At 35.7% G+C, this 13,570-nt stretch overlaps 1 protein-coding gene across 2 annotated transcripts in view; it reads right to left on the bottom strand.

Annotated features, from left to right (window-relative positions):
- The window catches only part of LOC149530399 (2,3-bisphosphoglycerate-dependent phosphoglycerate mutase), a 41,355-nt gene extending 32,803 nt beyond the window's left edge, over window positions 1-8,552 (bottom strand). For both annotated transcript variants that reach the window (XM_089810218.1, XM_089810217.1), the window contains exons 1-2: window positions 8,332-8,552; window positions 8,195-8,247 (exon numbers count right to left, since the gene is read on the bottom strand). In XM_089810218.1, the coding sequence (XP_089666344.1) occupies window positions 8,195-8,247; window positions 8,332-8,419 (141 nt within the window). In that variant the 5' untranslated portion in view covers window positions 8,420-8,552. The remainder of the gene's footprint in view (window positions 1-8,194; window positions 8,248-8,331) is intronic.
- Between the last annotated feature and the right edge of the window lie 5,018 nt (window positions 8,553-13,570).

Genomic DNA, 13,570 nt, shown 5'->3' with positions numbered 1-13,570 from the left:
TGTGCATTCTCTCTCTCTGTAGTTCTCTATATCTTTGAAGTTAGTCCCAATCTGCAGCTCACTTTGTTTTGGAGCTCTTGCTCTCTCACCCTGATGATGAATCATGTTTTGTGATTCGAAACATTGATGGTCAAAAAATTCAACACAATCTAATCCAAAAGCAATTACCAATAATCTTAATGAATTGTGGAAATTTGATCTCTCTGAATAATAATAATGTCACATTAATGGAGTCAAATATTTCAAAACTCACATAAACACATTATTGTATCTCATAGTCATACTTGTTTTCTGAATATTGCATATGATCATCATCATATCAGATTAAAAATCACTGAAATTATCATTACATATTCAAATTTTAAATTAAAAGAAGTATAGTTTGATGTTAAATTGCCAATATGCAAACAAAAATGAACAAACATAGTACAGTAAACAAAAACCAGAAATCTATCTAGTACTAGTATGTTGATGGTACTATCATCTACCCCACAAGGTTGTGATTGTCTATCTCAAGGTCTTCAGTTATTAATTTATTAAATAAAATATTAAAATATTTTTAAATAATTTAATCATTTAAATTGTCATTGGTCTTAATTTTTGCATTACAAACATTAAAAGAGGGCTAAAATACATTAAAAAAATTAATATTATATTCTACATTAATTTTTTATCAGTAGACTTCGGGGAGACTTCACTTTTTGGATTAGCAGACTAGGAGACTTCGGGAGACTTCGTCATGAACTCTCCAACCTTTTTTGAGGTCTCTGGAGATGCGAAAAATCTTCGAAGAGGCGTCTCCATCTTCAAGATGTGTCTTTTAGGGGGGAAACGGGTCCCCCCGTAACCATAGTTATGGCTAAAAAGAAAAGTTCTTCATTTGTTGCATGTTATTGGGAATTTGAGAGCTTAGAGATAGTCCACAAGATGTTGAACATTGTTGTACTATTTCGTAAAGAATGTTGGGCTCTACAAGGAGAAACTCTGGCAAGATTTCCCCAAAATCATTGTCATCTTCCATTTGTTCATGGCTTAGTGGAATTCATATGTATTGTTTCTTAAAATCAGAGTTGAATCTTAGCATCATGTTCATTTCATTCTATGTAAACTTTTATAAGTTTTGGGGTTTGTTTAGTGTTATAGTTTCAATGACTCTCCTTGATAGTAGTAAATGGTATCAAAGAAGGTTTAGGTTGTGGTATAGTTTGTAGATTCTTGTAGGTTGAAATGTAAAGTAGGTAGATAAGATTGTTTCTACGATCTTCTTCAGTCTTAATGATTGTATTGATCACTTGTTAATACATCAAATAATTTATCAATTACTTCTCAATAATATGGTATGAGAGCAGAAACTTTTTTCAAAAAATTTATGGTTTCTTAAATGAATTTATCTGTCTAAAAATATTGAAATTATTTACAGGAATTTGTTTTGAAATCCATCTAGGGTTTCCGCCATTTTTGCAACTTGTGTGGTGTTGAGGAACAATGGTTTCCTCCTCCCACAACCGATTTTTCTTCAAAATCCCAACACGAGTTTTGTTGTTCGACACTATGCTATAGGCAGCTCCCATCCATATTGCAGGATTTTAGTTGCAGGCAATTCTCTATGAAAAACAGTATTTTATTTGCTTGTTTCTATAGCCCGCAACATCTTTCTAAAGGCATGCAATCAGTTTTTTCTGCACTCATGTCTCCATCTTGATTAGTATGTGCACCCAAATTCGAAACTAGCACCATCTTCCTACTCACGACCCTTTCTGTGGTCAATTTATATTGTTCTCAAGTCGTATGGGGCACGCAAGGATCTCTTCTAGCCATTTTTTACAGAAAATGTAGGGTTTCTTTTGAAACTCTCTAATCTTTTGCCAAATTAAAAAACTAACAGCAAATTCTTAATGGGTTTTCGAAACCTAAACTAGTCACCATTCAAATTTGTGGGTGTCTTTTTTTTGTGCCAATAGATTCCTTGTGGGTTTTTTTAGATCTCTTATGAGTCTTCATTAGACTTTTTGGGTTACTCGGAAGTTTTTCTTGAAATCTATGTTAATCGTACGTCATTGTTTTGGGAAGTCTATACCTACATTTGCCTTTGTTTTTTGCTTCGAGATTCGTGTTTCAAACTTTGTGTTATCGCCTCTTTTTTTCATTTTGGTTTTTCCTGCATTGACAAACATGCAAGATGGCACCGTTGACCAAGTTAATGTTGGAAGGCAATCAAAGATCTAACAACAAAAACTATAACACCTGAAAGCAGTGCATGTTGACAACCTTCGAATATTGCCACCTTGATGAGCTTGTTTTGGGAACAAAGACTCATCCTACTAGAGTCCAAGCAAACCAAGACAAGTTTGATGACCGAAATCAACGTTCTCATGCTTCTCAAGCTCTTTGTTATAGATGATCCGCTACCTCGAATTCCTTCTAGCAAGTTAGCATTAGACATCTAGAAGCATCTCAACAAATTCAATGAGACATTTGACAAGAATTGAGCATTCTTCCTAAAGAACCAACTATTCTCCATCATGATGGGTGAACATAGGTCCTTGCAGGAGCATCTCACCAAGATTAAGGACATTCAAGATTAGTTCGAAGCTATTGGTTGAAAAATCGAGAAAGAAGATATGGTAATCACCTTGAAGAGTCTACCTAAATCTTAAGAGCACTTTATAGAGACTCCCAACATTACTTCCATTAATGTTGAATTGTACACCAAACTTTTCTAGCAAGATCATTGGAAATGACAATTTGGTAGCAGTACTACCTCCTCCTCCTAAGAGCAAGCCTTTGTAGCTAAATCTTTTCTTAAGGATAGAGGCAAATCTCAATCATCTCAGTAGAAGAACCCCAGATAGTCTCAGAATTGTTGAATAACAAAATATATGTGTTTGTATCTTAGTGTTGTCTTAATCAATGCTAATGTTGGAATGTTATGTAGTGCCTCTCCCATTTGACTTTTGAAAGTCATCCTGAAAGATGCAACTTTGTTGATCTCTCCTTGTGATGGGATCATGCTTGGGACCATGAGTGGTCTACACCGTTGAGATGATTGGATTTATGTTTTGTATCAGTTTCTTTGATTATGCTTAGGCTGATTTATGAGATTATGATGTGATTTATAGTTCACTGAGGTTTGTGCCAATGGTTACCAAGATTGATGTGGTATCATGAGGTTGTTCCGTGATTACCTTGAGATGTGTGCAGAGATTGCATTGTGTGCTATTATCGTGCTACGTTGGACTAGGTTCCTATAGCAGTGGTTAGTCATGTTTATGACTATGTTCACTTATGTGTTTTAAGTGTCTTTTCATGTTGTTTAAACTACCTTTATTAATTGCTTAAATAATTAGGAATGGATTGTCCTTGTTGGATTCTTTGGTTATGTGTTGTGGATATTTACCTTGTTATATTTTGATCCGAGAGATATTTGCTACCCGTGTTATGTTTTACATGTGAGATGACCTGAGGGTCAGATGTTCTACTTGGATTTCAGTATCATAGATGTTAGACCACTATGTTGTTCAGTTGATCATATTTGCATGATGATGCCATTTTGAGATGACAGTGTGTTTTATGACAATATATGGTTATCCGGTATTTGGACATATCTCTAATTATGTTAGGTGATGGATTTAATGCTATGGTTATTTACTTCATTCTTGCATTGTTTTGCTTTATGCGAACGTGAGTGATGTAAATAGATTATTTTAATATAATTAAATAAATGGTTAAATTAGGTGATTTAATGCATTTATTGCTTCGGTTATGTTATTATATGCAATTGCACTTGATCGTGTTGTTTAGTGTGCAGGATTTATATCCCTAGTAGTGGCACATGGAGTTAGTGATTCAACTATTCATATTTTACCAATGTCGTCCCTGTTTGATCGACGTATCCTTATTTTAATTGTTTAATTAACCCTTTCGGTGATTATTAAATCCGAACTCATTTGCATTATGTGATTAGACCAGTGAGTGTGTCTATGCATATAGAATTTCGCATTGTTGCGAAAGTTGTTAAGGAAATTTTTATGTTTTTGGGTTTTCAGGCTTTTTAATTGATTTATTTTAATTTCTAGCAGCTTTGCCATAAACAAATTCCTATTTCTAAGAATAGCCTATTTTCCTTTGGGTCAATTCAGGGTTTAACTAGGTCGGTTGGTTATTTGCCCTAATCAATTGTTCACTTGAAAAATGAATAAATATCTAGAAAGGAATTTAATTCCTCACTTCTCACTTTTGAATTAGAAAGTTTGAGAGTAAAACCCAAAATCCTCTTCATGAGGATTTATTGTTCTGTTTGTTGTGGGAGCTACGGGCATGGGATCGTCGCGAGGTTGAGCTCGTTGGATCCAGCTCGAGGAAACCTTGGATTGCCTTGATTTCCAGCTACATCTGCAAGATTTTTATTTTATGGTTCAGATCCCGTTTTGCCTTTTGGTTGTGAGGTAGGGCTCTTCCGTTTTATTGTTTTCGCTCCATTTCAGCTTCTGTTTTTGGTAGTCGTTTGTTAGGAGGCTGAGAACTAGCGTTCCCCTCCGTTTCTATTTGCTGGTTCTACCCAATTGGTCGGGTATGAACATTTCCCTGTTTTTGGAATGAGGGTTTGGGGTTTTGCGCCGTTATGCTTACCGTTTTTGCATACGGTGTCCGAACTTAATTGTTTTTTGATTTTTGGGGTTTCTATAACCAAAGGCCAAATGGGTTTTAATTTTGAAGTTTTCCAAATTTTGGGGTTTTTACCTCATTTTGCGTGTCACCCTATTTTCTCGGATTTTCCTGGCATGAGATTGGTCGTGGACTTGGATCATTCGTTTGGATATCGATCGGACATTTATTGCACTTTTATGTTTGCATTGGGATGTGTGTTGCATTTGTACTCTTGATGTCATGTTTGATTGAGTGATTTTATACTTGGTGTTATGGTTTCTCTTGGACCTTGTTTTTGTTTCATGGACACTAGGATTCGTGTAGAATCCATACTCCCAAATTGAGGCCAGTTGAGTGAGTTCATGATGTTTGGTCTTGTTGCATCGTTGGGATTTGTGTAGAATCCATACTCCTGAATTGAGGTCGGTTGAGTGATTTCATGATGTATGGTTTTATTGTCTTTGGGATTCTTATAGAATCCATCCTCCCAAGTTGTTATCGGTTGAATGATATTTTGCTTGTGTTCTCATCCAATCCTTGTGCTATGATTTTCGTGATGATAGTGCGCCACACATGAGTACGTGCACGTACATTTGTCGGATAACCTGCGGGGCCCAATCTTCCGTGGTGCTTCCGAAAGTTATGATCATTGGGGTTGGGTTGGGAATTTGCATGCCTACAGGCACTCATCATTGGATGAGCATGGGTAGGGTAGGGTAGAATATTGAGTGGGCTTCTATCCTGCAACCTGGTGATCATTGTGCCCAGAGGGTTGGCGGAGGCGAGGAAGTTTTAAATAAGTGATAACTAAATAAAACATTGGGTGGTAATAAAACTTAAGATAATAATCTGTGCTAGAGCCTTGCCATTGAGGGAGTAGACTCTGCACGTTCTGAGCTTGGGCTTGTCGATGCCAAGCTACTCTCCATGATGTTAGCCCCTACTTAGTAGTCCATAGAGTTGTCTAACCAAGACTTGTAGTTTATGCATTGTCTATGTCTTGAATTCAATCGTCATATTGTCTCGCGTGAGTGTTAGCCATGGATGTTGTGCTTTATGTGTGTTTGTGGTTGAATCATTATCTCTATCAGCACGGCGAGTGTGGACCTAAGGGTGCCACGTGGTTGGGAGGCGTAGCTACCTATACCACTGCTAGGGACCGGTGTACAGAGACAACCTTTTATCCTAGTGTGACTGTTGTTGGATGTTTTCACTTGATGCTTCAAGTTTCGGAGTATGCTTTCTTATAATTTATGCTTTCATTGGAATGCTTGGATATCATATTTAGATGATGTTAGTTTATTTGACGCATTCCCATATTATGATGTTTAACATATGATTAGATGATGTGAATTGCTTTATTAGCATATCTATTGCTTATTGGTATAGCATGTTAGATTTACTATTTGTATGATGTTAGCATATGATAGATGATGTGGTTGATTTATTGGATTCTCTAATGCTTTACAGTTAGCATGTTAGATTCCCTTAATCTTATGTTATAGCACGTTTTAGTAGTGAGGTCCTCATAAGATAACACCGATGATCTGGTTGGTAGTTTGGGACGTTACGCGCGGGGGATGGCTAGGATCCATGATGGTCTTATGATGCTATTGATGGTTGGGAGGAACCGCGTACTTAGTTTGGTTGTTCAGTTATTGTGATGTTATTTCTGTACATTGCGATGTTGCTTTCAGTACGTTCTTTATTGCTATGGTTTAGATTAATAGATGCTCCTCTTTCTTGTTTTATGGCATCTTGTTGTTTAAGCACTCGAGTGTTCGTTCCTCAATTTATGTGGATCTGGTACTCCCTAATATAGAGGAAATCTATTTCCTAGATTTTTACCTTTTTGTTTTTTGGTTTGTTAATATGTATCCTTGCGCAAAATTGAGCTTTCTCACGCTAGAATGCAATTGTTCGCGTGGTGTGTTGGGCTTCTTCGCGCAGCTTGGTGAATCCTCACGCGAAACCCCACACCAATTTGGGTGTTTTGGCTATCGAACCAAGCATGTCCTCACGCGAGATGGTGTTTCCTCGCGTGGCTCAGTGTACTTCCTCGCACGAAGAGGTGCTTCCTCATGCGAGACTGTCAGTTGTTATTCTCTCATGTGAAAAACAGGGGGCCTCTCCGCTTTTCTTCAGGGAATGCAACTTGGACTTTTGAGTACCCTTTAGGAATGCTAGTGGTTTCATGTTTGAGAGGTTGGAGATTTTGTGTTCTGATGTCGTCTTTGGTTTTCATTCATGAGTTGTGTGTGTCAGTTTAGTAGTGGCGTTTGGAGATTTGCTAGTTGTCAGGATTGTAGTTAAGTCTTCCGTTGCGATCTTTGTGATCCCTGTATGATGTTGACATGTGCATTTATACTTGTAAAAAAAAAAAATATATATATATATATATATATATATATATATATATCTTGGCTTGAATTGAATCCTTGTTCCAAGGATCTCCGAGCAGGGCATTACATCTTAGCATCATGTTCATTTCAATCAATGTTAACTTTTTAAGTTTTTGAGATTTGTTTCATGTTGTTGTTTAGCCCCCTCTCCTAGATTGCAGCAAATGGTATCAAAGCAGATTAAGTACTTGTGGGAAGGTGTGTATGTGATTGACTCGTCCCATTTCTAGGATATAATTTTGGGCTTTGGGTGTGAGGTTTCTCTATGTCACCATGCCTCTTCAAAGGCAACTTGAGTAGCAGCCTTGGCAAGAACAAAGAAGGAACTATTTAAAGTTCTTCAAGTCATGGAAATAGATCATCAAAGATACACAAACCATTAAGAAGAAGCCTATATGGTGGAAAAAGAAGAAGATAAAGGAGAAGGGAAATGAATAGATAAACAACCCTTGGATGAAGGCAAAGATATGTTATTTAGAGCACTTGCTAGCATCAAAAGATTAAAGAAATTAGATGTTCCCAACTTTTCCGACATTTTGAGTCCAAATGACCTAATAAGAGTACGAGTGGCACAAGCTAAGTTAGAAGGCATAGTAGGGACAAAAAGCATTCAAAGTATTAGTAGTAGTAGAAGAAGGATCGCCCGTTGGAGCCAAATGGTAATCAGACTAAATTAAAAGTTTCTACTTAGAGATTACTGGTTAGAATTGTTGAACAAGATTCAAACGCTGAAACAAAGAGAGCTTAGTGTAAGGGATTATACAAAGGAAAGATCGTCATCTAATCAGGCCACCATGAGATGGATGAAGAGAGGATGTCGAGATATATGAATGGGTCAAGACTCAACATCCAGGGATGAGCCGAGCTGAAGATAAATACTATAAGATAAACTTTCAAATCTCGATTTTCGTCATTGTTGGCATTTCTAAGTAAAGCTGGTGAGTCAATATCTAATTTTTAAATTGCTTATGGTGAAGATTTCTGAGTTCTGCTGCCATGGTCTTTGTTTTTTTATGCTATTTTGCTATATTCTATGCAAGGGAATACCTAAAATCCAATCCATACTTTTCTGATTAAACAAACAGAATTCAATTTTTCAGACGGTAACCAGAAATCCCGGAAAGGTGAAAATTGGAAAAACTTACAGCATTGAGCTCCATAGCACTGGTTTTTTTTGAAGGCTCTTTAAACGTCTTCCCTGAAGAGAAACGCCGAAGAGAGTTAGGGCTATAATCTGCAGTTAAAAACACAGTAAGAAAATTGCGAGTTTTGAAATGATTGCCTTTTCGGACTTTAATGCCTTTGCCGTGTCGGCTGGCAGCTTGGGCTTTCTTTTGGCGCCCTTTGAACAAATCCCCCTTCTGCGTCATTTCTCCTGTCCTACATGCAAGAATACAACACACAAATAACCCTTGTCCCCGGCGGCTTCCTCTTCTGCCCTGCCTCTCTTCCAAATACCATCAACTTGCTCTATCGTAAGGTTAACCCAGGAATTTGGGGCGCCGCTACGATTAGGATTATTGTTTTAAATTTTAACACTATAGTCTTGATTCTAGTTTTTAGTCCCTCTAAGGGAGGAGACTATAGTTTTCCATAACATTTCTAACATTAAACTGTTTCTTGAAAATTGTGTTATTTCTTCTTAACCTATAATTTGAATGAATGAATTTATCTATTAATATGAATTTCAACTTTTTTATTTCTTTTTTCCTATTGGTTGTGGGTGTCTTTTTTTTTTTCTTTTGAAATATTTGACTCAAAATATGAGTAGGTGGTTTTAAGTTTTCCAATGTCTACATGTTGACTTATGGCTGGGTGGCATTATGCAAAATGGTTCACATGTCTTATCTTTTAATAGCCCACAAATCTAATAGCTTGAACATCCCTATTGATGCTAGGTAATTAGATTCAATAATTTAGTATTATTGTGCAAGTTTGAGGAAATCTAAGCTTGTAAAAATGGCTCCCCTTCTGAAAGCCATGGACAGTGTTCATCCTCCAAGGAGATCAAGGTATTAAGTTGCTCACAGTATTGTTTGTAATTTTATTATTATAATAAGGTATTAAGATGCATGTATTGTTGAGAGATAAAGGTATTAAGTTTGTCTCTGGTTTTCCTTTTTATGAAGTCGTGAGAATGACATTGGCATAAAAAGGGATGATAGCAACGAAAAACACCATTATTCTTCACAAGCATACCAAATCGTCCTCACAGCTCACTCCCCGACATTAGAAGAAACCCCAATTATACTTAGGATTTGCAAAATATTTCACAACCAAAAATATATATTCCTGAAAGCATTTCATTCATTACATAAGCTACACTTATAGTATGAATTCATTTTATATGATGATAAATGAGTTATGTTGATGCTCTATAGGAACACCCCTCCACATTTGTTTAGGATTATTGTTTGTATCATGCAAGTTTGGGCTGGGTCCTTTCCTCTTACTCCTCATCTCAGTTAAGGATTATTGTTCAGAGGTAGTCTTGAGCCCTTACTATGTATTCCATATACATTTCTGAGTGTTTTTAAATTTATGAACGATAGAGAGGTTGTTGACAAGTTTGTGGTATCTGTAAAAACTAAATACTTATTGCAAGAAAATGATGAATTTGAACTAAAGACAATTTGAGCTAAGGCTTACTTCTTCGCTAACAGATAATTTTTTACTCTTAGAAACTATGAACTTTCAGAATTTCATTTTCATTTTCAAATTAATATATTTAAATGAAACAACTTAGTTATAATTTTGCCAACTTTTTTCATTAAATAATTATATTGATAAATCAATCTTGAAACAAAAAATTTAATTTGTAAACTTATTCTTCTCTTTCATCCTTGTATATAAAGACAATGATTAAACCATTTTTAGGTGCGAAGTCTTAATAAAAATGTGTAAGACTACTAGCAAATTTAAAAGGCATTTTGTTTAAACATTTCTAAAGTCTTTTTAAGAAAGATGCATTGCAGCTTAGTTCCTACAAAGTGCAGGCAAGACAGTATTGGGAAATAAAAGAGTTATTTAAAAATATAGTTTATCATCATATTTATAGCCTTGTTTCAAGTTTGGTGGAGGAATTTGAACAAGATGACAAATTATACATTTTGGAACTTTGTTGGTTATATGTTATTGATTATGCGTAAATTTATTGCAACCAAAATTAGATATCCTAAACATGTGGCTTTGAGCAGTCAATAGATTGTTTGTTATTTAGTGTCTTTTGTTCATTATTTAAGGTTCTTGATTATTTGTAAGGGCATGCTTGCCTTTTATTAAGCTAGATTTTATCTAGAGTTTTAAATTGCATAGTAATAATATGTACTTTTTTATGAGTAGAGTGATCTTAGAATGGAATATTAGGTCATAGTTGAATTTTGACTGGAGATTTAAGGATTCAAGCTTTCAATACAATATTTTATTATAATTTCCTGATATAGGGAAGTAACCTGAAGTTCAAAACAAAGCTCTATTAAATAGGTAAACGTTATTTCTGCCACCAGAGTTTCTCAAATTATCATGATGAGCTTTAAACTGGCAATTGTTGTACTATATATCAACATTTGAGAGGAAAAATGAACCGTAATCAAATGTTGATGTATGCAGACCTAATTTTGCACACTCTTTAGTGGAGTATATTAAATTTAAACCTTTAAAAAGTTTATTTTAATTATTTATCTTTAATCAACTAAGCATTCTTTAATTAGTTTCTCTTTAACTAAAAAATGTTTTTATATGTTTCAATCTAAAAGGCAGCAATACATATTAAATGCGGTGGTGACTACTTAATTTAGTGGCAATTAAATCCCTCTGTAACTTTTCCACGCAATCTTCGATGTTTACATGCACTTCCCAGCTAATTCTCTCTGTTTGTACCTAATTCACAACAAAGAGCAATTAATTTAAGCCTATGAGAGTCCTTAATTGTTGGCAGTATGTATCTGGATTATGTTGTGTTGCCTAGTATGAGATTTCAACATCAAGGATATGGCTTAGATTTGCTATGGGATAGGATGATCACCCACAGTCCTAGCTTCTGAGTCATTTATTGTTCTCTTTGACTAGATGAAAGTAATATAAGCTTGTACTTCAAAAAAAAAAAAAATTCCCATATCTAATAAGCATGTACTTTAAATCAATCAAAACCTCATATATTTCCCACTCTAAATTGTATTCTAAACTTAGAAATAAAAGATAGTTTGAGAATTTCTAACTTATAAATATTTTCAAGCTTATCCATAAGCTCGACCTTAAAGATATTTATCTTGCCAAAAAAGAAGAATGTCAATTACAAATTGTTTACTTACTAGAAGCATGTCTGTCATTGTTGTCACAAAAGCTTGGACCCTTGCCTAAAGTTTAACCTAAAGACAACCTTGTGAAACATGGAAACAATCTCCAAGCTATGGAATTTGAACTATGAGATTGAGTCTCTAGAGAAGGTTGGCTTCCTTATTATCAGGGTGCACTAAACTACTTCTTTCAAGGAAAAGGGGAGAAGAACTGCCTAACCTAAAGCTACAACGAAAGGAGGTGATGTACCAAATATTGTGTTGAATCTTATCTCTGTCGCACTACACATCAATATGGCTCCAATATATATAGCTCCCCAACGCTAATTACCCCTCACAACTCACATGTAGATCAGGAGCTAGATGAAATGCTACAAGGAAGAAGCTTCACAAGATAGCATTAAAAAGAAAAGTAGATACAACATATAACTTGAAGAAATAAGAAGCAACACTAATAGAAGGAAAGAAGGCATGCACAACATTAATGGTGGAAGAAGGTAAACCAAGAGATTATATTTATGCAAGACAAGGGAAATTACAACTCCAAAGCATAGAATGTCACTGTCAAAGAATTAGAGAAAGAGACCAACCCTTAAAACATATTTAACATTGTCTTTTAAAGGTGCAGGCATAACCTAGATGTCTTGCTGAAAACCCTAGGCCTAATCACCGATTGACTTGCAGAGAGAGCAATAACTAAAAATCAGAAAGAAATTTGATTGTGGAGTGCCCTACTACTGGAAGTGACAGGAAGAGAAAAGAATAATGAACCTAGTTGTAAGAGGTCAAATCTCCAAAGATTTGATCATTTCATGCATTAAAGAGGCACGGAGGGCATTAGTGTCCTGCAAACAAGGCCCAAGAAGTCATTGAACATTGAAGAACGGACCCTGATAACATGCCATGTCCACAAGAAGTTGATTCACACCACTAGAAAAAAATGCGAGGAGGGATAACATGATGTGTTATCTACCCACAAAATGCAAGTTTAATCAGGGGGGGAATTTGATTTCCTTGAAAATGAATGTTGGTCATCAATGTAGATCTTCCCTTTGAAATGGACGGCTCAAATGGTGAGGAAATATCCCCAACAAGAGATTAAGTCACCATTGTCGATCAAGATCCTCCCTTTGAAATGGATGGTTGAGATGTCGGGGGAAATCTCCAAGATGCGCTCAAATCGAACAGATGTTGTATCTTTGCAGGAGGCCAAGGCAATGACATGAAAACATGAGAGTTGTTAGATCAAGGTGACCCAGCAAAAAGGGAAGAAGATAACGCGGGAAGTGGGACCCTCTGCCACATGGTGCAATCTAGGTTCCATGGCATCAAAGAAACATTACAACATAAAGAAATGTTGAAATGAAGATGTGTAGCAGCATGATTTGTATGATGCACTAATTCAACCACCCATGTAGACAGAAAGACACAACCACTCGAAGATACATGGCAGCATCCTATGTTCTCGTGAGGATGAGCAGATATCACGTGAAAACATAAGAGTCATTAGACCTTTGCAAAATGAGCCAACCCGAGACTAGACACATGGTAGCATCTCACACTTTCGAGAGGATGTTGAGATGGTATGCAAAGACACCAGAGTCGTTGGATTTGCAAGCTAACTACGTGATGTTATCCCTCTGCAAGGAATCCAACTCACTGAAGATTTCTCAGTTCAAATATCATTGTTGGGCTAAATGGGGACAAAAATAGGTCAACAATCATAAACTTATGTGTTCTCACTATAATAATCCACTGTCCACCATCCTTGGCATTGTCCTTCAGCTTTTTGTCACTTGTTGGACACTTGGAAAAATAGTTACCAATGATGGGTTTCATATTCAATCAAAAGAATTTTAAAAATTTGCATCATGAAGTAATATAGAGGCTCATTTGTGACTATCATTGTTAACATTTTTCAGAAGCCAAGAAACGTATTGAATGAGGCAAAATATATATACGTTGCAAAATATGCAGTAAGCTTTTAATTGTAAGAATAAATTATGGTCTGTCTATCAACATTTCTTAATTTTATATTCGAGATATTTTTTATGTGCTCAAAAGAGGAGCAATAATTCAAATCTTCAATTGCAAAATAATTTTAGATCATGTTGTTAAATAAACCTTATTTATAATTTGTGTACACCCAATATTTGTAGCTAATATTCATTGATCATGTTTTGTACATTTCTTAAACTAGATATTTCTATTGCTTGGAGCAAAGTC

The sequence above is a fragment of the Cupressus sempervirens genome, chromosome 11, assembly GCF_028749045.1.
Source record: "Cupressus sempervirens isolate cs-2001-9-10 chromosome 11, ASM2874904v1, whole genome shotgun sequence".
Lineage (NCBI taxonomy): Eukaryota > Viridiplantae > Streptophyta > Pinopsida > Cupressales > Cupressaceae > Cupressus > Cupressus sempervirens.
Note: the sequence above shows the minus strand (reverse complement) of the source record. Positions and strands in the feature narration are given on the sequence as shown.